Consider the following 26,150-nt stretch of genomic DNA (forward strand, 5'->3'; position numbering starts at 1 on the left):
AGGATAATTCAGATAGGTAATAAATAGATAATTTAGAAAGGTGTCCAACAGACTCCAAATTTGTTGAAGCACTCATTTCAACTGCTCATTTATTCCAGATACTGAGTAAATGATAGAGTTACCAATAGTATGTGGTTCTGTTATACCATATTATGCTTTGGAATTTGGACTATTTTAAAAAGAAGGTGGATAGCTTCTAAATTCAAAGTTTGAAAGACTATGGAAATAGACAATGGGGAACTGGCTTTACTTATTACAGACAGAAAGAAAACTCTGACTTAAGAGTTGACAGTCAATTCATATTTAGGATATACTAATACCAAGTTTCTTAAGACATATGGAATAAAAACAAAACACTAAAAGGACACATGGTATCCTTACAGTACTAGAATTTTGATAGTTTTTCAACAAGTAGCATTGAATATAATTAGAAAAGCTAAAGATGGGACAGGTTAAATAAATTCTAGTGTCTATTAAACTTTGGAGGGGTTTTTTTGGTTTCTAAGAGTTTCGGTCAGAAAATCTGGCTTTTAGTACTGTAATCTAGAGAAAGTCTGCCCCTGTGAAGCTCAGCTTCATGGTTTATGAAGTGGTGCAAACATCTGTCTCCCAAGGCTATCTTAACATCTAGTGAAATAATGGATATAAAAGAACTTTGTTAATGTATTAGTTATTATATTTTAAGGGAAACTTCTACCTTCAGAGGAGCCCACAGAATGCTACAACGGTGCTGTTCTCATGATAGTGAGTGAGTTCTCAGAAGATGTGTTTTTTGTTTTATTTTTTTTGTTTGTTTTATTTTTTAAGCGTGTAGTACAGTACTTTCCCTGCCTATCTTTCTTGCTCCTGCTCCAGCCATGTGAAGTGCTGGCTCTGCCTTCACCTTCCGACATGATTGTAATTTTCCTTTCCTAATGGAAAATTGGGCTACACAAGGGAGGTAGGGCATTCTCTTGGAAGTCTCTTGGTACTTCCATTTAGATAGTAGTAAGAATTCAGACATTTCAAGAAAGAAGGCATAGGTTACTGACCAGTGAAGTCTTGGCTGATGTTAGGAGAAACAGGGAATAGTGAAAGAAGGAAGTTATAAACAGTAGTGACAGCCTCATGAACAGTTGCATAAATAAAGACTGTAGCAGCTGTGCATATTTTATTCTTTTATATCTCTTCTTTTTTTTTCTTATTTTAGTTTTTTTAGAGATTAATTTTTCATGTAGTGCTAGGTAAGAAAATTCAAATGAGACTGTGTCTGAAATTGGGGAATAATGTAGTATAGGAATGAATACTATGATTGTTGGCATTTCGTGTCTACTCGCTTTGAAGAGAGAGTGTCTGCATTTGCACTAATAATAGTTGCATCTTTGTTAAGTGGAAACAGAGATTGGTGGTGTTGTTATTGTATGAAAGAATATATTTAGATGTTAAGTTCACCAAAGCTATATCAACTACTAAGTTGTTTCTCAGCAGGATATTTACCTTTCTATATTCTGTTTTGTGATGTTGGACCTGGAATTCTATAAACCACATTTCTGCTTTGCAACCTGACTTCCTGTTTGAATTTTACACAGAAGAGACATTAGAGGGAATTGACAAGGTAGGAAGAGGATGAAAAGACTTTCCCTTTTCTGTTTTTCTGCTTTCTGCTCATGGACTTCATTTTGTCTATGGTTCTAATAGTCATCACCCTAGTAACACTTGTTTACTTTGGCAGCAGCAGTTCTTTCATGTACCAGCAGCTAATTCAAACTTGTAGTTTCTCTAACACTTGCAAATTAATTTCAAAATGTACTGTCTCAGAGAAACCAACTCTAACTGGGCAGCCTGTCCTCCTTAGAGAGGTCTGAGTTTTAACTTCAAAAGCCCTTTCTCTAAGTTTCTAAGTTATTAATTTTAATGTTTTCCATTGTTTAATAACCTGCCACAGGGGTGATAACTACTTAAACTAGTTGCTACCATTGTTATATCTTAGAGTTCTCTTTTTATCCTTACAGTTACCTAGTTAACAACTTAATGTTTTTACTAAATTAATCTTTCTATCACACTATCCCTGAAAGGAGAAATGGTGTGATTTCTGTCTCCTCCCTCAACCCATCCTGATACTGAATGTGCAAGAAAAAAATGTTAATTTGGAGAAAAACTTCTGTAGGAAATATGTAATGTACAACAAAGGAAAACATCTCATAAATATTTTAGATTTTCCATCCAGGCAGTAACTAGACTGAGTTCTTCTTTTTCCTCTTAGTTTTAACAGTTGAGTAGACCTGTTTGCAGTTGCTATACGAATAAACCAAAAATTGCAGATGTAATACAAAATGTTTGTCCCATGTGCATATTAACAAGTCATTGTTGACCTCTCTTGTTGAAGTTTTCACACTGCTATTATAGGCGAAGCTCTTAAGAAAATTCAACTGACAAACATTTTGCTAACTTTCTAAAAATTTTAGAATTCAGTCTGTTACAAAAATGCATTTTATGCATAAAAGCTTAATAATATGTAATTAATGTTTGCCAGATTATTGAATGAAGCTGACAAAATATAGTAAGTGATTATCCCTTTTGATTCCTATTTTATTAGCAAATAATTTTACAATAGTGTCAATGGAATTAAGAAAGCCATGAAGAAAGTCCTTATAGCAAAGACTGAGATATTTAGGGAAAGAGGTAAGTCCCTTTCAACCAATAATATTGGTGGATATTATTCTTTCTTATATGATATTATTGGATATTAGTGGGTATTATTATTTCTTATATCAAAATCCCCCAAATAAATTTTATCTAACATGCAGGCATTTATGATATCTAAAGATTTATGAAGTCAGACTATCAGCAGATATAATGAAATTATGTTTAATTCAAATAATTAGAAAGTCTTATGGCTTGACATTTAATACCTATCTTAAGAATTTTGATATACAAATGTACCTGTTTTCTCCATGGAGGAGACTGTGATGTCAAAAGCAGAGGATATCTTAGTATTTTTATAACCTGATGAGTGTGTGATTGTATTAGTTTTCTATGATTGCTAGAAAAAACTTCCACATAGTGCCTTAAACTAACACAAATTTATTCTAGTTCTGGATATCTCAAGTCTAAAATAGGTCTCACTGGGCTAAAATCATGGTGTTGACAATGTTAAGGTCCCATTGAAGGTTCTAGGGGAGGATCTACTTCTTTGCCTTTTCCAGCTTCTAAAAACTGCCCACATTCCTTGGCTTATGGCCTAGTTGAAAAGGAGCTCTGAGAATCCTAGTAAAGGAGAAAATCATTATCAAGATAAATCCCATGTATGCATGGATTGTTTGCTGGACTTTTTAATCTGTTTACTGCCTAGTCTATATATTCCTGGATTAATTTCCTGCTAGTTTTTTTTTTTTTTTTTAATTTAAAAAAAAATTTTTTTTTTGAGACGGAGTCTTGCTCTGTCGCCCAGGCTGGAGTGCAGTGGCCGGATCTCAGCTCACTGCAGGCTCCGCCTCCTGGGTTTACGCCATTCTCCTGCCTCAGCCTCCCGAGTAGCTGGGAGTACAGGCGCCCACCACCGCGCCCGGCTAATTTTTTGTATTTTTTTAGTAGAGACGGGGTTTCACCGTGTTAGCCAGGATGGTCTCGATCTCCTGACCTCGTGATCCGCCCGTCTCGGCCTCCCAAAGTGCTGGAATTACAGGCTTGAGCCACTGCGCCCGGCCTTCTTGCTAGTTTTTAACTACTGTGGCTACATAGTACAGTAGTAGGCCAAATTTTCTCTCAATTTTTTTTCTTTTAAAACAAATGTTCTTGCTGATTTCATGGATCTATTGTATGTAGATTTTAGAATTAAATGAGAGGATTTCATCTAATTCATAGACTAATTTGGGGGCAAATTTATAGTTTCATAATATTGAATCTTTCAATAGTAGCATGGTATTTCTCTAGGATTTAAGTCTTCTTATGTCCATGGTTAGGTTGGCAGTTAAAAAATATGTTTTGCACATTTACTTTACCCTTGTTCTTAGTTTATGAGTATTATTTGTTTTCCAAATGAGATCTTTAAGAGTTTCATTTTCTAATTTGTGATTGCTAGCTACTGATTTTATATGTTGACATTGTTTCCAACTGGCTTAGTAAACTCATATTTATTTTAATAATTTTCCAGATTTTTGCTGGACATCAGATTGTTGGCAAAGAATGCCTGTTTTTTAAATATGCTATATTTCTGATGTCTTTTTGCTAGGACATGTTGTGTTTGCTAGGACCTACTTTAGTCCTAAGTGATTTCTTATGATCTTCCAAATCATTAATTGAATCTTTATTCATATCCATCTTGCTAATTTGCTCATGTATTTATTTTTAAAAACATTTGACCACAATGCTTTTAATTTACAGAAATGCTAATTATTTCTCTCCCTCCAGTTCTTTCTGTTCTTCCTCCTCTTATTCTTCTTTGCTTTTTTCTGAACATTGTTTTTAAGGGAATGCTGTATTTCTTCAGTTTTATTGATTATAATAATAATAATTCTCTTAAAATTTCTTTGTTTCTTTCAGAAATTCTATGGGATTAGTTCTATTTGTAGGATGTTGTCACATTATTGGCTTCCGTAGTTTTTTAATAGTTATATTTGAAGGATTCAATTGGGAAGCTTTGGTAGTTGGAGGGTTGTTTCATAAATACAAAGAGGAATTCCTATTCTTTCAGCAATGATTTGTGGCTGTGTCCCAGGAAGGGTGACCAAGGTGATGATGTGGTAGAGAGTGGAGGGGCATGTCTACTTCACCCCTACAATGTGAGCCTCTGGGGCAGAAGCCTTTTTCCTTCATAAATATGTTTATGTTTGGCTTCTGGAATAGCACTAGCTCAGTATTTAATTCAAATGCTTCTATATAGGTTAAGCAAAGACCTTTGTTAAACTGTTAAACTTTCATTATTTTGTCCTAACAGTTGTAAATTCAATATAACAGAATAATGAAATTAGAGGCACTGATCTATAATTAAATCCTGGAGAGTAAGCAAGCTTTAATTTATTCTCTGCTTTAATGCCTATTCTCACGTTGGCATTTTGCATCAATCACTGTTTGTCCAAAGATTTGGAGAAGGATGAAGAAGAGTTACTGGAACGAACATTCGTGACATGTTTTTAAGATAGTGAATATAGAACTGTGATTGGAGTGTAGGGTTCACATAAGGAAAGAGCCAGAGATAAAGTTGTAGCCAAGCTGTGAAGATGTTTATATTTATGTCTTAGGAGTTTGGACCCTGTCAGTAATGAAGTATTGATGGGTTTTGTGCAAGAAAGCATTGTGGGGAAAGTGTCTGTATTTGACAGTGGTGTCATGAGAAGTATAAAGGAAAAGGATTAAGAGATTGTTCAGTGATCTAGGATGAGATGGTGAGGGCCTGAGATAGTGTGAAGGAAGTTGGAATGGAAAGAAAGTGACATTTAGAAGAATCTGAACATAATAACTTTAGGATCTGGTAATTTCTTGGATGAGAGAGAGAGAAAATACGAATACTTAACAAGCATAAAGGTTTTAAGCCAGGATTACTGAAAAAAAGGTGATAGAGTTATAGAACTAAATAAAGGGATCAAAAAGAAGTGCTTGATACTGATTTTCTGGTTTAGCTGTCATTTAAATACTTAGACACAATCATGTTTTATATCTTGAACTCCTTTATGCTTTCTGTGCACTGACATCAAGAATATCCGTTAATTACATAAGGGAGCAGAGGCGCAGAAGACGGTGTTTGCGTTATGTGCTGGTCAGACTTGGGGACAATCTGGCTGCACTATCTGCCATCCGTCTTGTCTCCGAGGCTATTAAGTGCCTCTGCCTCACTGGACTCAGTCCAGCTCCCAAGAATGGAACTAATTCAGAAGTTGACTCATGAATATACTAGACTGTTACCTGTCAGTCTTTCAGGAGAAGTTTTATGAAGATTTTTACTGTTAAAAGTTGCTTTGAGGGTATGCAAAAATCCTCTTTTGAGGCCTCCTAGGGTTTTTGCCTCTGTTGCTGTTGATAGATGTGCATTCAGGAAACTCACTCTTTTCATAATAACATTGTTTTTTCTTTGTTATTTCTTTTCATTGTGCCCTGTCAAACTAATGAGTTGCATTGACTTGGTACATATAGGGTTGCCATAAGGATTAAGTAGGAGAATATAAGTAATATGCCATGAAGAATGCTTTGCTTAGTTAGCCCTCAATAGCTGTTAACTGTTTTCACCATCAGGATTCACAGTTTCTCTACTTGTTATTGATCGTGTTGTGACATTTAAGGCAATGTACTTCATACTTTAGTATGCATTAAAATAATCTTTAGGGTTTATTAAAACAGATTATTGGGCCTCACTCTCAGAGTTTCTTACCCAGTTGGTCTTGGTTGGGGCCTGAGAATGTATATCTCTAAAAGTTCCCCAATGACACTGATGCTGCTGTTTAGGGATCAAACGTTGAGAACCAGTGGTTTGGGAGAGATTGGATGGGGGAAAATTTTTGTTTATAATGGAGTCAATCACTTTACAGTTAAGAATCTGCTCTTCTGTCTGTATATTCTGAACCTAGTCTGCTGTGCTCTTTGTTTTTGGAAGCAGCAGAAACCAGTCAGCAGGTGACAAATTTCATTACTCTACTTACTTTGAATTTTCCCAGAGTACTAAGTATACCACTGTTAGTGCTGGCACTTTTCTGTTATTTTAAGGATTTGTTGGTTTTTCCAAGGTGGTTTTCCCTTGATGCCAGAAGATGTGAATAAAAACATTATGATGATGTTCGGGTCTATCTTGCTATTTGATATACGGTAGAATTTTTCACTTAATATTAATTTTTTAAGCGTAGTTTTCTTTCTTACTTTTTTTTTCAGTTCTCATTTAATTAGAGTTACAAATGGCATTGCTTATAAACATACTTATTGTAAGCACAGCAATGTGGCTTTCAGTATCTTTGTAATGAAAGTTTAAACTACTTGGAACTCTAGCTTACATTCCTTTAAGTCTTTATGATCTAAATATTCTTTTCCATGATGCCAAAAGGGTTCTGTGTGATCATCTAAAGTTTGAAATTCTTTTTCAAATCAAAGGCACTGCCAAACTCAGAAGCAACTGTGTGAAGAAAATGTGTGGAAACACCACTCATTACAGGTTGGTTTATAAAAAGAGTTGCAGATTGATAGGTCTTTGAAAAATGTTTGGTGACACAAAACTCTTTCAATCAGTTCCAAATCTGGCAACCCTCTTGTTGCATTAGATTTTTTTCCCCTCACTTTTCTTCTCTTTCTAACAGAGACGACACATCCCTTTTCCTGTGTCCCATTTTAGATGACTGATGGAAAAGTAAACACCAAATATGAGCATGTGGGGATGGTTTATTTCTTTTTACATTGACTAGAAGGCAGTGTTGAAAGGGAGACACTGCTGTCATTTCACAATGTAGGAAATTTAGAAAAGGTGTTAGAGCTGTTTTAAATAATTTCTATTTTTGGATTATGCCATTCATGAGGGTATGTAGTCTTTCCTTTATAGAAGAAATTTGTTTAAAGTATATCTGAGATCTCTTGGTGACAAATAAACAGTGTGTTCAAAAGAAACCCTGTAATTTTTTCATTAGATGATTCATGCTTAAAAATGTCAAATGATCAGAAATGAAAGACCCAATGATCCGGTCATTAGAAACATATGGTTCTGGGAATTATTACGCATGCCAACTCTAAATATGGAATCTCAGTCCGTTCTTTTGTCCTTACAAAGATAGCAGGGGCTTTTGTGCCTAGTTTTTTTCTTTTTACATTTTAAACTCAGTGCCCTTGGATTTCCTTTACCTATGAGCTAGTACAGCATAGTGGATAGATATAAGTACAACAGGATGAGTTTGCCTGGGTTCAAATTCTGAATGTACTAATGCGTGGAGTGATGTTGAGAAAGCAGCTTAGCCTTTCTGTGCCTTCATTTCCTATACTTACCTTGAAAGACTGCAGTGAAGATTGAATGAAATCATACCTCCAATGCCCTTAGAACAATTCTTGGTACATAATAGGTGCTCAATCAGTGGTGGCTTTTATTATTTACTTTGACTAGAGACTTCTTAGTTTGACTTGTTATTCCCCCTAGAGAGGAAAGATTACAACAACCTCAATGTAAATTGCTGTTTAGGATGCCTTTGGGAATAGATCTGACTTGAAATGGCTTAAATATTATACTTTTAGACCATCATCTTTTTGAACATTGAATATGTGATATTTTGGTCATGGGTTTAAAGAGATACACTTCTACTATTAGAAACCATTCTTTATTATAATAATTTCTCCACACATTAAGAATGGAAAATTCTGTTTTAGATCAGTAGATTTAGGGAGAAAGACTCTATGATCTTTATTTCTGTCTTATTTTCTCAACAGCAATGGAAAGGTTGTGCCAAAAAAGGATAATTTGTTAATGATATTGAAACTCTTAAGAATGACCTAAGTAAAATATACTTTTATGAAAATCTTTTCTTCTGAACTGTATGTTTGGATTTGATATGGATATTTCAAGATATACATTTTAGAAATACTAAAATAATGTGTCTAGATTCCTGGTAATGCCAAGTTCCTACTTGTTCCTTGATTCCCCCAACTCATTAAATCAATAGCATTCATTGCTTCTTGCACAGGATCGACCCAGATGAGAATAAACAATAGAGTCATCATTTGGCTTTGATCTTTCAAACATGTATAGCAAGATGGTAGTCTCCAAGCAAGCACCTTTTGTTTGCAAAAACCATGCTTTTTTGAGGTAGAAAAAAGGAGGAGATGTATATTATGGTATTCTTACAAGTTAGAACTCGATGTGGGGATCTTGGAGTAGAATAAAATAGAGAGGAACAAAGGACAGAACACATGGGAAATTCCCACAACATAGGAATGAGCAAATCTCCCCTGTACTGGGGAAGATCACTGAAGGGGAAGAATATCAAGAAATTTGGCAGAACACTTTTCCTTCTCCATCCGGTCACCATTAGGTGAGATCTTGAAACTAGGAGTGTACAAGTAAAAGTTTAATTGATTGTTCCAAATTCCAGAACCTGGGGCAGGTTGTAGACCCTCTTTATAGTGAAATGTCCAATATGACATTGGGGTGGCTAATGGGAGAGGCTAAGGTTACCTTGAACGAGTCTTGCACACCACAGAGTCAACAGTGGAGGGCTTCCTCTCCACCTCCTCTCCAGTGTTCAGATTCTGTGAGGACCAGTGGACCAAGGAGCTGAGTAGTGGAGGATGCAGAATGCAGAGAACTCACCACCAGGTACAATGGCAATTCCATGATCATCAAGTGTGGGTACCGTTAATAAACCAGGGCAGACAAATCACTGTTACCAGGAGAGGATTGCCAGCAGACTGGGCAAATCGCAGGACATTTCAGCAAAAGTCCCGAGAACTCAGAGGACAGAGGAACTAGATGTTCCTTTTCATTCAGGAACACCCTCTTGGGAAGAAGGAGGAGAATGAAGAAAATGTTCCTTTTAATTGTAAAGTTAAAGGATATTTTTTTTCCGTCTGTAAGAAGACCTGTATGGAAAACCATATCAGTGATAAAAAGTAAAGTTATAAGTTTGGTGCAAAAGTAATTGCGGTTTTTGCCTTAGGAAGTAATGATTAAAAACTGCAATTACCATGCACCAACCTAATAAATGAATTGTAGAATATAAACTTTACACCCACCAGCTAAGCTATTCATTCTGTGCTCGAAAGTACAAGGAAAGTTGACTTTTTTGAGGGCCGGAAATGTAGCAGTATAAACAGCTTATTTAGCCCAGTGTGGACCATAGCTCTAGAGTGTGAGTACCTGAAGATTTTTTACGTAATTGCCCACCTCTTTCCAATTTTTTTGCCTTTAAATTCTATCATGCATTTTGCTGCTCATGTAGTCATCTGCTTGAAGTCTGCCTCTCTGTGTCACGCAATTCCCTAACTCAAGTACCTCAGTAATGCATTTCTTTATACCAGGAAGAGCTGTAATTCACTCTTAGGATTTGTTTCTTGTTTTATTGCTATTTTCTGTTCCTTTTGAACAATTTTAATTATAACTTATAGCAAGTTGAGTATAGTTTGTTCTATAATTTTTAGCTACAGAAAATGACTATTTAGAATCATTTTTTCCATGCCTTCACTGTTATTCTAAACATAATATATAGCTTAGACTACGACAATATAATTGTTTTAATAAAAATTCATACTGACCAACAGCAGGAAGTATATATAAGCCTTCAAATACTACTGCTAACCAATTGAGTTCAGTGACCACATTGAAACTTGAGAAAAGCATGCTTACAATTTAGCTTTGTGGTATATTGGAGTCTTGTGTGTCAGTATGCATGTTTCGTGGGATTTGTAAGCTGAAAGACCTTGATGCTAACCTAATACAAACAAGACAAAATATTCTTAACAGAGTGTGCTGACCATATGTGAGAATCATTTGATGATGTTTTTCATTTTCTTTATAAAACACATCTCAGGACCACTAGCCATTATTGTTCTGAAACTTAAATGACACAAATGAAGTCATATCATTGTGATCAGTGAAACCATCTCTAATGGTTTAAATTTTAGATTCAGCTAATCTAAACTAAATCCCCTCTGTATCACAGACAATAAGCCCACTGCTTTGTGTATGTCATGCATTCATTTAAGCATTGATTTTTTTTTTGTTTTTTCGATCATGGGTTAGGCATGCGCTAAGTGCACATGAGACGGAAGAGATGGAAGGCATAGTTTAGGGTCTCAAAGAACATATAGTGTCAAGGAGTTGGAATAATAAACAAGTAAATACAAGAGTAAAATTTGTATAAGTTTATCTTGGAGCCTAGAGAATAGACTGATCTTCTCATGTGGTCATGGAAGATTTCCTTAAGTCTTGATGAATTGGTCCCTATTACCCAAGTAAATAGAGGAAGAACGTGTTGAAAGCCAAGGGCATGAATGAAGCTGATACCATTTGAGAACGTCGAGGCGTTTGATTTGAACAGAACATAAGATGCACATGGAGAAAGTGCCTAGATATAAAGGCTGAAAAGTACAATTTAGGGGAGATCATGCATTATCTAAACCTCACAAGAACTCTGCAAAGTAGCTAGTGTTATGCTTATTTTACACATGAGGAAACAGCCTTGGGGCACTTAAACAACTAGCTGATAGAGGAGTTATTGGATTTTTTTGTCTCTTCATGGTGCTTTTTATTTCTACCTGTAGTATCTGTCATTAATGGGAAGAAAATTTTGAGTTGGAATTGCCTTATGGTAGAGAACAATGCTACTCCAAAATTCATTAATAATAATAAATCATAGCTCTTACTCTTAAGATTATAAGAAGTAAGAAGTTCCTATCTATCTTCACAGCCGTGTGTTTAAAGTTTGTATTGAATATGAGACAAATATATTTTAAAATATATTTTTTTATTCATTTAAAAAATATGTTTCTGCCACATGTATAGGCAGGCCTTTCATTTTGTCCTTCTGAGTAACCATTTGTTCAGAAGCCTGGGAAGGAAACTAGCCTAAGGGATGAGGCCGACTGCAAGGTTGGTCTTATACCGATGTTCATCTGGGGTTGGCTAAAATTGTTTTGAGATTTCTTCTTCAGAAATAAGGATCCAATGCTAATGAATGGTTTGATGTCTTCGAGTGACTCAAAGCATCAGAAATATTTTAAGTATTTAGTTTGGAACCATTAAAATGAAAGAAATGAAAATTTAGACATGGCTTATGCTCCTTGAGGGACCATCAGGAAGAAAATAATCATTCTTCTCCTCCTCAGCCTCCCAAGTAGCTGGAATTACAGGCACGTGCTGCCGTGCCCAGTAGCTGGGTTTATAGGCATGTGCTGCTGTGCCCAGCTGATTTTTGTATTTTTAGTTGAGACGGGGTTTCAGCACGTTGGCCAGGCTGGTCTTGAACTCCTGACCTTAGGTGATCCACCCACCTTGGCCTCCCAAAGTGCTGGGATTACAGGTGTGAGCCACTACGCCTGGCCTAAAATTTCTTTATCTTTCATTCTGGTTTCCAGTAATTTCCAAATAACCTTTAGTAAAATTTGAAAAATTACTTATGCCATTATAATGGTAAACATGCTTTCAAGAAATAAAATGTTTTCAACTATAAGTTTTGCCTACTCTATTTGTCTTAACATATATTTATAGCTTATTAGTGACAGGTGATCACAAAGAGATTTTCCCCAAAACTGAAATGATTTCAAATATATTTATTTATATGATTTTTTAATGTTTTTAATGTTTGGTGAGTGACTCTTCTCTATAGATTAACATTTTCATGGCAGAACAAATTTGCATTTAATTAAATATAATCTCTTTATTATCATTTATCTAAATATAAAGATGCAATAAAACATAGTCCATCTCAAAATTTTTATAATTTGGAGATAAATTTTTATATATAATATCACTTTTAAAAAATTTTTCTTCCTCCAACTTTTAGATTCCATGGGTATATGTGCTGGTTTGTTACCCAGGCATACTGTGTGATACTGAGGTTTGGGTTACAAATGATTCCATCAGTCAGGTGCTGAGCATGGTACTCAATAGTTAGTTTGTCAACCCTTTTTCCTCTTTCTCTACCCGCTGGTAGACCCCAGTTTCTATTGCTGCTGTCTTTATGTCCATGTATAGATATTATTACCTCCCACTTATAAGGAGAACATGCAGTATTTGGTTTTCTGTTCCTTCATTAATTGACATAGAATATGGGAAAGTAAATTGGTTCAGCCACTGTGAAAAGGAGTTGAGAGATTTCTGAAAGAACATAGAACTGCCATTCAGCCCAGCAATCCTATTAGTGAGTATATATCCAAGAAGACACATGCAACTACATGTTCATTGCAGCCCTTTTCCCAATAGCAAAGACACTGAATCAATCTATGTGCCAATCAGGGTTGGACTAAAAGTGTGGTACATATATACTATGGAATACTATGCAGCCATAAGAAAGAATGAAATCATGTTCTTTGAAGCAACATGAATACAATAGGAGTCCATATCCTGGTCAGGCTGGCCTCAAACTCCTGACCTCAGGTGATCCACCCGCCTTGACCTCCCAAAGTTCTGGGATTACAGATATCAGCCACTGTGTCTGGCCTTTTGACTTTTTATTAATAGCAGTTGACTAGTGTGAGATGGTATCTCATTGTGGTTTTGATTTGGCATTTCTCTGATGATTAATGATGTGGAGAATATTTTGCATATGTTTGTTGGCCACTTATATTTTCTTTGGGGAAGTGTCTCTTCATAACTTTTGCGCATTTTTTGATGAGGTTGTTTTTTGCTTGTTATTAAAATTTCATATAGATTCTGGATATTAGACCTTTGTCGAATGCATGGTTTGCAAATATTTTCTTCCATTATATAGGTTCTGGTTACTCTGTTGTTAGTTTTAGTTTGGTGGACAGAGGCTTTTTGGTTTAATTAGACCCCACACATCAATTTCTGGTTTTGTCGGAATTGCTTTTGAGGGAGGAAGACATTTCATTTTTTTAGAGAAAGAAGGAAGATAACAAATGGAATAAGATCTTGAACTTGGTGTAAATGGGAAAGTATACATTCTGAACGTTGGAGAGAGGGATACCTTATGCTCTGAGACTGACAGGGAGAAGGGGTCGGGGGTTGCTGGTGTCTGAAGATACAGGGACAGGAAATAGAATGAATTCATGCCTTGTTTATTTTGTCAATTAAGTAGGAGGCAAAATCATTTGTGAATCATAAAAAAGGAAGGCAAGGTAATTTGTTTCAAGGGGTTTGAGAATGGGAAGTTTTGGGCCGGGCGCGGTGGCTCAAGCCTGTAATCCCAGCACTTTGGGAGGCCGAGACGGGCGGATCACGAGGTCAGGAGATCGAGACCATCCTGGCTAACACGGTGAAACCCCGTCTCTACTAAAAAATACAAAAAACTAGCCGGGCGAGGTGGCGGGCGCCTGTAGTCCCAGCTACTCGGGAGGCTGAGGCAGGAGAATGGTCTAAACCCGGGAGGCAGAGCTTGCAGTGAGCTGAGATCCGGCCACTGCACCCCAGCCTGGGCGACAGAGCAAGACTCTGTCTCAAAAAAAAAAAAAAAAAAAAAAAAAAAAAAAAAAAAAAAAAAAAAAAAGAGAATGGGAAGTTTTGGAAGGGCTGTTTACAATTGGATGTGAGATAGCCAAGTAGGGCCAGGCAAGTAGTTAGCTGTGTGGTGTTGAGTCCCAATAATTTAACAAGCATTCCTGAATTCTTGCTACACGTCAAGTACTTGGCTAGGCTCTGGAAATACAGAGATGAAAGATCTGGTCCTGGTCCTTGGGAGTTTACAGACATGTCAATCACTAGTTACCCTGTGGGTGCTGCTATGGCAGCTGAGAAGGGGAAAGTCTTTCTCAGCTTAGGTAGGGGACAGAAATGGATACATTTTCCTTGAAGGAGAGCTTCTTAAGCTCTCTTATGTGCTACAAGATCATTTTATTTTCAAGCAAGTTAACAACAAAATATTCTTAAGGTCTAAGTTATGCACTGAATGGCATCTGACAGTACAGTAGGAAATTAAACAACACCACCTAAAAATAATGAACACCGAAATATTAGGCAGTCTTTCAGTTGTTAGTGACGAAGATCCAAAGTAAATTAAAGAGGGAAAAAAATTTGAAATTGTTGATTCACACCATTGCAACAATCTGGAAATCGCTTTTGGTTTCAGAAATGGCTATATTTAGTGGTTTAAATAATATCAGTGTGTCTTGATCTTTCTATAACTTTGAGAAAGGAGCCTCCTCTATACTCAGCAGTTTCATATTGTACACCTATGAGCCTGTTCATTCCCCTTTGAGAAGGAAAACTTTCCCTTTTGCTATAGCTGTGTGGCAGAACTGTGAGTTCCAGGTTCAGGAAAGCTGTGTTTGCTGTCCAATCTGCCCACCGAATCTGATGAGAACATTTTGCCTTACCATTATAGTTTTAAAAAATGCTATTTTTTATATATTTAAAAATTGTAGGGTAAAATTATCAAGTCTACGATTGAAACTTCATCTTTATTAACAAAATAGCCACTAATTACTTGAACATAATTCTGAATACGTACCATGCTCAATTCTAGTGTTGATAGTTAATAATTTAAACAGAAGAATAAAAAAAAGTGCATTAGAATCTTAAATGCAGATGTAGGCAAAGTCACATGTGCTTGTTTGAGAACATTTTTCTGTTGTATAACTTGGAATAGATAAAGCATTATAAAACCTTCAGTGCAGGGTCCTCCTTAACATTCAGATGTGCTGGCCTGTTAACAGAGATCGTAAAGATTTTTAATGAAATGTAATCCAAATAACTATTAAATACATTTTCTAGTTTTGTTTAATATTTTCAGGAAACTATCTGATCATGAAAATGTAATGTTCCTGAAGCAATTTTTTTAATAAGTCCAAACATAGTCACATGAGGCTAATCTTAGACGATTTAACTACATTATGAGCAAGAGAATTGATGTTTCAGGAAGTTGAGAAAATAAATGTATATATGTTTTATATAATCACTAAGAATCATTTCAGTGTACCCTATTGCATATATCTAATTTCTGTATTCCTTTTTTTTTTTTGTTGTTAGAATAATGAACACGATAGCTATAAAACACTGTTTCCTTTACCTGGTTTATTTAGACTCTGTTATGTCCTCATTTGCATTTATCTGTAGGTGAGCAATTAATATTATTATTTGTGTTGCTCTTAAGTCATAAATATTATACCATAAACTGTGCTTTAGGTAGTCCAGTTTTATTACTATGATTAATAACTGTGATAATTATTATTATTTTTACATCATTTAACATTTTGTCATAGGAAATCATCGCTACAATAAAGGTAATGAAGCATTACCTTTAATAATGTTTAATGCTTGGATTTTGAAATTATGTTAGAGAGCAGTTTGAAGGATAAAAACATCAAGATTGTCACACGAATAGGAAATAAATGTCCTGGTATGGAAGAAACGAAATAATATAAAAAGTTTAAAGTAGCTGCACAACCCAGAGTTAAAAATGAAGGCTTATGACTCAGTCTTTGCAGTCAAAATACCTCCTTTCCTCCTTCCTAAAGTGGTCTCAATTACATAAGGTTACCATTGTGGTCACCACATTTTTTGTAAGAGCGGGGCATTCTGCCCTCTTAAGTTTCTGGTCAGAGGTTGAAGCAATGTAAAACAAAATAAGCACCATTGTTACGTAAGTACTGCATGTAGATAAGGTATATTCAGCTTTGTAGGTAGTTCGGAATACTAAAGATTAGAATATGAAGGCTAAGAGTCTGGGGAAATTTTTTTCAAGAACTGTTTCTGAACAAAAACCACAGCAAAGATTAAGGATTGGTGCTTACAATACAAAGAATGATAAGCAACATGCATTAAAATTTTACTGAAGACATTTTCTTAGTAACGACTGTACATGGAAGACCCCAAGGCTCTCTAAAGTGGTATGCAGGTGAAGAAAGACTGTCTAGGATGCCTTGGTTGTTCAGGGCAGAAGGAAGACATGGAGACAAAAGATTGCTGACCTATGAATGACTCTAAATGGAAGTCCAAAACTTACTTTTCCCTGACTCGTCATTGAGATTGTGCTTTTTATTCATAGTTTAACCTTCTTTACTCAAGATGATAAAAGAGCAATAGGAAAATCTGGGGAAAGGAAAAAATGGGTAGGAAAAAAAAAATGTATCTATGAATGAGATGAGGACATAGAATTCATGCTGTGTCATCCAGCACATTCAGAAGTGACCTCAAATTTGGTTCTGAGATTTCTAGCAGCAAGCAAAAAGAAAGAAGGCAAATCAGTTACAAGTGTCATGCATTTCATAAGATCAAAAATAAACAGTCATTCTAGAGAAGCAAAACTCTTCACTGGCACTAAAGGGAGACATTTCTTCTCTCAGTTGTTTTGTAGTTAAGGAAATGGTGGCTCCTCTTCCTTGGACTCCACTGTTAGCGAGAATCTTCTGATTCCTAGAATATTGAATAAAAGGTAAAAATCTCTTAATGATATTGTAAAAGGTAAAAAAATTTTGACAACATCATTTTATCCCTAGAAAAATGCTTTTGACATTTGGAATTATGTTAAGAATATGTTATTTTTTCCAATACTAACTAAATACCAGTAGTAACCAAGGTGCTATCAAACTATGGATATCAGTGATATTTAACACGTTTCATGCTATTTTGCAGGTCTTGAAGTGCATTCACATTTATAATCACATCGAATTTTTATAGTATCTCTGGGCAATAGATAACATTATCCCTATATACAGTGGTTTTCCTACTGGTTTGAGGTCAAGAGACTTGCTTACACTCACACAGAAATAAGTGGTATAGTTGAGACTAAAACATAGAACCAAATTTTTAAAATGTTTTTCTCACTACAGAAACTACAGTTCAATTTTGCAAGGAAAATCTTTCACTTACTCATTTATCATAGGTATAGGCATGTCTTTTCAATACTGATTTTATATATTAGCAGCATCCTTTTATTTATTGCTGTAATCTTGATAATATGGAATAGGTTGGAGAATAACGGGCATAATAAAATAACTACCTTTTATCAAGTACTATATCTTTTCATTTAGTTATTACAATAGCTCTGTAAGGTAAGTACCATTGTACACATTTTGCAGATGAGGAAACTGATGTGAAGAGAAACAAAATAGTAACATAGCTGGTATGTTGCAGAGCCCAAATTCTAAACAGGTCTGCCCAAGTCCAAAACCCTTATTTCTAATTAGCATGCTGTGTGACTTGACAGCTTTTATGATATATGTCAAGGAAGTTTCCATGATGGTAGAGTTAATTAGGTGTAAGACCATTGTTGCTTTGTCCTTACCAGGAAAGTTACAGAAAATATAGCTTCCTGTACTGGCTGCTGGGTAAATGCCTACTTACTCTCTCGGGTATATTAATGTTGGCAAACAGGGCAGTTTTCTTACACCAGGCTGTGTATCTGTATTGAAGAGCAGAGCTTTGGAAGTTGGCAAGGCAAAACTGCCAGCCTGACTTCCATTTGGTCCATAAACATGAACAGTAAAGTGAGTGTCCCTGCATATGGGACCAAGGAGACTGATTGTGTATGTCGCAGTAGAACTTTAGAATTCTGTGCATTAACACCTTCTTCCTTTCCTTCTTTATGGCATTTGAGATATTAAATGGATGCTGCTATTTTCAGTTCAGCTGGCTAAGGGAAGTCATGGGTTAGCAAGAAAAGAGTAGTAAGAGCAACATGTAACTATTCTCATCCACTTATACTTCCATTCCTTTCATTTATTTTTGTGTTCATGTTTTATTTGTTGTTTCAGGTGCCATGGTAGGTGTTACAGTGAGTGCAAAAATGAGGGGAAAAATACCCTGTACCTTAAAGGAATTTATAATTTGGCAGTGGGTGAAGAGGAAAGATAAGCATTTTAATTTAAAAATGCCCTCCAGGCTCTATAAGCTGAATGACCAAGAAAAATAGACCTATTAGTAAGGAGAGAGATACAAATGAAAGCAATAATAAGATGTCACTAAAGTGACAATAAATAAAGTGGGAAGAGTTAGAAAAGCAGAGAGAGCCAAGTAATGGCAGAAATGTAGAGATGTGGGGGCAAACACGGACTGCTATTTATATTGCATAATTTCACAGACATTCTAAAGAACGGTTTGTCATTACTTAGGCAATAAGGTCACCTATTCCTATGACCCTTCAATTCTTCTCTTTGACATATAGATTAAGAAAATTCTCAAACAGGTCAGTAGTGGTCAGATATGAACATATTCATTTCTGGTGAGCAGTAGTTGATTGTCAAAAGTGTGGGCAGTAAGCATTATGCAATAATTAGAAGTTCTTGTGGAATCTTGGAAGGGTTGTAAAAACCAGCATGGTACAAGCAAGAAAGGAGCATGAGCTCTATCACAGAATCCAGTTACATAAATGAGAATGAATGTATAAAACAGTACATATTCTGCAAAAGTTATGTGAAATATTTTAGAATAGTTTCCTATGGGAAGAAGAGTCTAGAGATTAGATTGGGATTACAAAAGAATGTAAATATAATGGAGGGACTATTCATAAACCAATAATTATAATGTTCCATTAAATAAGAAGTATGCTAAATTCAAACCTCTAAACTAGAAAAAACAAAAACCTGGAGATTCAATGGGATAAGAGGTCACAACTTGAAGAATTCAGGATATATTTCATGGAGGAAGTGGCATTTGAGGTGTATCTTGAAGAATGAGTAAAATTTTAAACAGATATTGGGGAGGACAGGGAGCTGTCACAGGTAGGAGATAGTGGAATAATGAAGAAAGCCTTCCACCAGGGAGGAGGGTCAGGGCCAGCGAGTGCTTGGCAGTACAGTGGCAAGGGGCAAGGATTCATTTAAAAGAGAGGAGTTCACTTTGGTTGGAGCAGAGGGTATATATGAAGCAAAGTAAAGATAGTGATCATTTATGTGTCAGGCATTGACCTCAATACTTTATGCATCATATCTAATTAATCCTCACAAAGGCCATATGACATAGAAAATATAATCGTAACCATCGTCATCATCATCATCATCATCATCATCATCATCCACCTCACAGATGAGTAAACCATGTCTCAAAGAGGTAAATAACTTTTTGGCCACACGTCCTGCAAATCCTAGAGTCATGAGGAACAGCCAGGTATAGCTCTTCCTCTACTATGACTCCCTTTCTCCAGGGATACCTCACACTTTTGAAAAACAGGGCTGTTCTCTGTATCTCTGTCAATGTAGATGCAGAGGGGCTTGGCAGTGAAGTGGTTAAAGTAGTGAAAACTCAGCCTTACACTAGGTATGGGTTTAATTATCCCATAGTACTGATTAGTTTGATAGCAAAAAAAAGGATATTTGAGAAGGAAGCTGCCCATGTTATAAAGGCCTGCCTATATAGTAAAGGCCTTTTTGCTCATATGTGTCTCATTGAAATGATGGAGGGGCTCTGCCAACATCAAGCTAAATAAGGAGAAAACATTTATAAGCACCCTTTTAACTCTGTTAGAGCTATGTATTCTGAGATCCCTTCAAGTAACAAATGGGTAAGAACAAAAGGGGCAGAATTGGCCTTTCAAGTACAAAGACTGAGGCTCAAGCTTTAGGGAACCCTGTTTATGATACTAATTGGATATAGTTAAACTCCAAGTTTCTATGCAGTTAAACATGGGGGAAATGGCCATATCTATAAGGTAGGATTATGAGTCTCAAGCATTCTGAAAAGGAATGTCAGACTTGTCATTCTGGTCAATGAAGGAATAGAATTTGCTTCATCAGCTAGGTGAACATTTAGGCCAATTGCTATGGCTGTGTCTTAGAAAGTGACATTTGTGACACGAGAAACAGCTAAGTATAGAAGCCCACCAGTGAACAGCAAAAGCCAAAATGTCCATGTGAACTAATGTTTCGACACGTCTGTTTTTAATTTATGCCTTCCTCTTTCTGGCATCTCTACCCATTTCTCAAATTTTTCCCTTGCTATTTACACTTCAAAACATCTGGGATTGGGCTTCCAGCACCTGCTATAGGAAGCAGAGATCATCCTGTTGAAAATATGATTTTACATGTTAAAATTTAAATTAACATTCCTTATTTAGTTCAAAAACAATATGTTTTAAAATCTAGTTCTTCTAAAATATATGCAGTTCAAAAAATGATAACCACCACAAAATTTTCACAAATGAAATGTGCAAACCTGAAGATCTTGATAAAATAATTAAAGAAATGAAGGCTACAACACATAGACTGAAAACAGGCTCTTCATAGTTTAGGGTTGGAAGACTCTGCTGTACATCTGTTTAACATCTTGCAGTTTGAAGAACCCTGCCTTGCAAAACCTTCTGTACCAATGACACACAAGATGAAAGGTTATATTATGACTTTCAGATGGAAACCTGCAAAAGTTTATCTGGTGGACTGGACCATTAACTCATGCTACTTTTGATTCTAACTGTTAAAAGGATTTTTCATGTGCAAATTATAATGAACTTTTAGGTTTATGTCAGAAAACACCAGAAAGAATTCTTACTTGGAGAGAGTGAACATGCTGTGGAATGAATAGAATGTTTTAGTTGTGATGTTCAAATGGAACTAAAATTCCCCCAGTAGGGAATTTGTAGAGTGTATTTTAATAATGAGTATATATGCCTATGTATTTAGTTGGGAACAAAAGCACCACATTTGAAATATGAAAATATTCCAAACTTCCATCACTGCCAACATTTATTGAGAGTTTAGCTGAGAGAACAAAAGCCTGTTTTCAGGTATGGCTTCACAAAAATGCCCATATATTGATGTGGCAAAAATCATACTTGGTAAGGAGGCACGCTAGTTTGGAATAATGTAATATAAAAATTAGAAATCCCTTTTGAGGTCAGTTGGCTACCAGAATTGCATTGTCTTTGCTTACAACTTACTTGGCTTGGGTGAAGGTGGGAGGTTTTTTTTTTTTAAGGGCTGTTTCTAAACACACCCGGTCTCCTGTGTTAAGCTGTCATGTGGATGTGGATTTTCTTAATTTGTAAAAAGGAGATACTTCCTTTTTCCTCCACAACTCAGGGGGCTTCACTGCCAGCCTCTGGCCCCTGTGTCTCCAGCGTCCAGGCCACAGATCCCATATATGCGTGGAAAGCTCACTGTGCCGCAAGTGGGTGTGTGAGCAAAGGAGAGGTAGCATTTCCTTTAGAGACATCCACACCCTCTGACCCAGACGAAGGAAGAATCTGCTCTGCAGCGGGCTTACTGCAAGGGACTTTCCATGTGCATTTTATCATGCCGAAGCTGATGGTGGTGACAAGTTCCACATTAAATAGCTATCTGTCTTTTCTGAAATTTCACATTCTCTTCTTTTTGTAGGGAAAGTGTTGTAATACTCTTTCGTTTGTGTAAACAGTATCATTTAATTAGAGGGTGTCAATTTTCCCTTGTGTACCATGAAAGCTGCCTGGCCCCCACTCTGGGGTTGTTGTAGACTTTGGTTATGCAGTGATTTCCTAAGCTTTGGGGGGCAGTGGGGTGTACATACTGACATTGGTAGTAGCCAGCAGTTTTCACTAGGGAAATCAATTTAGTATACTGTTATTAATTTGGTTTAGAAAATAACTGCAGAGTGCACAGATGAATAAGACATAGCAGAACATATGGTGTTCGTTATTCAATAACTATTCTTCTGCAAAGGAAGCATGGTCTATTTCCCATTTGAGAAGGAGCTTACAAAAACTAGTAAATATGGAAAGAGGGCGTGTACTATAATTTTATAGAATAGTTCTCCTCATGCACTTATACAGCCCTCTCGTCTCCCCCACACCCTCCAATCACATTCCCACAACATGTCCACATAGAATGTATTCGCAGCTGGTATTAGCATAATCATTACCACATTATAAACAAGCTGGTGGAAAAATAGCCTGAAAGACTTAGATCGTTTGTTTTATAAATGAAGGTGGGGGTGGAAAACCAGATATTTTTGGAACAAATTCCTCTCTCTTTAGAAATGATAGCTCAACTCTCATAAACCTCAATTGATAGCATGGACTGAAGAGGTGGAGTTGAAGAAAGTCATGACATATTGGGTATTCTTCGGTGAAGGTCAATGAAAGGTCTTCTATGGAGCCTCCCTGCTGGAAGAAGTCCTCATGATAGAAATGTTGAGCCTTCCTTTCTTTTTTCTTACTGGAGCACACATGGAATACCTTTTTTTTTTTTTTTTCCTGGTTTAATATAGTTCCTGTTGGTCAAGGTCTCTGGCTGTTTCTCCTTTCTCTATGGTATTTTTCCTGGAATTGACGAGATGAGAAATCCTGACTTAATGGCTAATTCCAAGTTTACTGCCAAGAACAGAAATCAAATATGATGTAAAATATGACCTTACCTGAAAGCTTCCGGACATTAAATGCTGTTAGATCCAGTTTTCATTGTAAAAAAGAACCCAAGACAAAGGAAGGAAAAGAATGTTATGAAAGTAAGAGTTGGTTTGTGTGTCCAGGTTCTAAGAGATAGACAACAGACTGAAAAGAGATTTAGTGTGCCATCTTTTTTTCTTCCTTTCTTTTTCTGTTTGATTCTTGCAGTTATACAGAGAATAACTAAGTGTGCTTGCCACAGAAGAATCATGGGTATGTTCTTTTAAACATCTGACTTTGGAAATACCCAGAGAACTGTGTGATGGGGATGAAGATGGCATTAATGAATGTGATTCAGACAATGCACTCTCTGTGGGCTTATTGCATCTGTGACCTGCTGATTTGTTTGTAAGATTACCTTAATTTGATCAGATAGGCTCAGTCATGTGTATCTATAAAATCAGAATCGTATATCATGTGGATCACATGAAGTTCAATATCCAGGAAGTTAATCTTCAAGCCCAGTACTCAAATGTCTTTCACCTTTGACATGGGATTTCTATTTGGAATAAATTTAGCAAGACTCTTTCCTCCTGCCCTAGCTCAGACTTAGACCTAGGGCATCATTACATGTAGCAGACCAATGGGAGTAGAATTCACACATATCACACTGGCATGGCTGTTTGGAATACTGGAACCTCACTTTAACCCCTGGACACTGTCCTCAAATTACATCAAGTGCTGTGGTTATTTAATGTTTCATTATCAATAAATCATTTGATATGAAATAATTATACTCATAAATTGGCTTTTTTCCTTAAGAAAGGTAATTAGATTAAGACAGACCTATTTCAAAGTAATGTGCCCATTTTTCCATTATATGTTTGCAAAGTTAATAAAGTAATTGATATTGTAAAGCATTTGCCAAAAGTCAGGGCAGTTCCAGGCCTTAAAATTAAAGCCTGATGTCCAAAAGAGCTTGCTTAATGTATTATTTATTGAGCACTGATGGAATATTCAGTGTAAGACAACAAAATTAAGCCAGTGTATTCACAGTTTGAATAAAAGCCTCTAAATATTTTTTCCTGTTGACAGCAGAATCTTAGACTCATAGAATGGAAAAGGACCCCGGAAGATTTATGATCTATCATATTCACATTATAGATGAAGAATCAAAGGCTTAGGCGAGGGCAGTGACTTACCCCAGGGCATAGTAACCCAGCTGAAGTTAGAACTCAGTCCTATTGATTTCCTGAGACTGACAATCTGCCCTTTTTCACGGATTCCACCCCAGGCCATCCACTCATCCTTTTTGCTCACTTTCTGCAGTCTCTTTCTGGCTCGATATTTAGCCTCTGGCCTTCCCCAACTCCACTCTGCATGCCATTATAAGATTAACCTTCTTCAAGCATAATTTTAATCATTAATCTTTTATGTATTAGAGTTCTCCAGGGACACAGAAGCAATAGGAGATTTAATGTAATAAGAGATATATCTCCTATTGCTTTTGTTTCTCTGGAGAACCCTGACAACTACAGAAGAGACTAGTCATATGTATATGACTTATGAGTAATTGAATCATGTGATCAGTCCCAAGATCTACAGTTGACAAGCAGGAGAGCCAGGAAAGCTGGTGATGTGGTTCCACTTTGAGGACCGGAGAAGACCAATGTCCCAATTCAAACAGCCAGGCAGGCAAAGTTCCCTCGTAGCCTTTATGTCCACATTAATGTCTTCGGTTGATTGGTTGAGAGCTACTGTACTTAGTTTGCTGATTCACAAGTTAATCTCGTCCAACAACAGACTCACAGGCATACTTGGAATAATGTTTGACCAAATATCTGGGCACCCTGTGGCCCTGTCAAGTTTATGCATAAAATTAACCATCATACCTTCCTTAAAAACTTATAATGGCTATGTCTTTTTTGTTATTATTACTTTAAGTGGAACGTTTTATTTATTTCAAAACTTTTTTATGGACTTAGTCTTATACCAAATTTTGGATTCAGAGAGAAAAGGAGGGAATGCCAACATTGAGTTCCAGATTGTTCTCAGATACTAAGATTATCTTTCAGCTCTTATTTTAATTATGAAAAATAAATACATACTATAAAAATGCAGATAATAGAGATAAAAGAAGGAAATAAATGTTTTCTTTAATTCAAGGATTAGAGGTTACTTCTCTTTATAGCTTTTTAAAATTTTGTGTATGTGTAGTTTTATAAAATACTAGAAATAATATTCTGATATATTATCTTTTTTATTCACATACATATACCTATGAAAGGATTATTTTTAATCATTTTGGTGTATTTGCTTTATGGATATTTTATAATTTATTTAACTAATCCAGTGTGGAATATCAAGATTGTTTGTAATTTATGCTGAGATATAGCTTCATACATAGAGCTTTGCACATGTCTAATTACTCTTTTAAAACAAATTCTGACAAGTGGAATTTTTATTTTCCTTATCATGTCAACTCTTAACTACTTTGTCTCCTTTTAGCCTTATAATCTTAGATATATTTTCTACAACATTTTAACACAAGTCTTTCATTTAGTGACCTGAGTTTTATACTGTTTTTCAAGCTATAAACTTTTTTTTTTTTTAAGTGATTAGGTCTCGTTTTATTGCCCAAGCTGGAGTGTCGGAGTGTAGCGGTGCAATCATAGCTCAATGCAGCTTCAAACTCATGGGCTCAAATGGTCCTCCCGCCTAAACTCCCTGAATAGCTGGAACTACAGGCACACCCCATGGTGCCCTGCTCATTTTAAAAAATTTTTAACATTTTTGTAAGACAGGTCTTGCCTGGTTGCTTAGGTGGGTCTTGACGTCCTGGCTTCAAGCAATCCTCCTGCCTCAGCCTTTTTAATTGCTGGGATTTCATGCATGAACTATGGCGCCCAACTTTTTCTTTTTTTAGTAGACTATTTTTTAGAGAAGTTTTAGGTTCACAGAAAAATTGAGCAGCAGGTACAGAATTTCTCATATATACCCTGTACCCATGTATCCATAGTGTCCCCATCATCAACATTCCCCCACCCCCAGAGTAGTGCATTTGCAATAATCCGTGAACCTACATTGACCCATTCTTATCATCCCAAACTCCATTGTTTACATTAGAACTCACTCTTTGTGTTGAACATGCTATGGAATTAAAACACTGTATAATGACATGTTTCATATCCATCAGTGTATTATCATATAAAATAGTTTGATTCCCCTAAAAACCCGCTGACTCTTCCTATTCATCCTTTCCTATCTTCGGACACCCAATCCATGTCTTTTTATCTGTTTATTGAA

The 26,150-nt window shown here is 36.1% G+C and overlaps 1 protein-coding gene across 14 annotated transcripts in view; it reads left to right on the forward strand.

Moving 5' to 3' along the window:
- The window catches only part of LOC105497746 (succinyl-CoA:glutarate-CoA transferase), a 749,568-nt gene that overhangs the window by 405,858 nt on the left and 317,560 nt on the right, over positions 1 to 26,150 (forward strand). Inside the window, exons 13-14 of one of the 14 annotated variants that reach the window (XM_011769078.3) lie at positions 1,569 to 1,594; positions 2,576 to 6,386. The exons of 12 other annotated variants lie outside the window; for them this stretch is intronic. In XM_011769078.3, the coding sequence (XP_011767380.2) occupies positions 1,569 to 1,580 (12 nt within the window). In that variant the 3' untranslated portion in view covers positions 1,581 to 1,594; positions 2,576 to 6,386. Of the gene's footprint in view, positions 1 to 1,568; positions 6,387 to 26,150 lie in introns of those variants that run through there. One more of the 14 variants, XR_011622306.1, reaches the window with a different exon arrangement.

The sequence above is a fragment of the Macaca nemestrina genome, chromosome 4, assembly GCF_043159975.1.
Source record: "Macaca nemestrina isolate mMacNem1 chromosome 4, mMacNem.hap1, whole genome shotgun sequence".
In the NCBI taxonomy this organism is placed as follows: domain Eukaryota; kingdom Metazoa; phylum Chordata; class Mammalia; order Primates; family Cercopithecidae; genus Macaca; species Macaca nemestrina.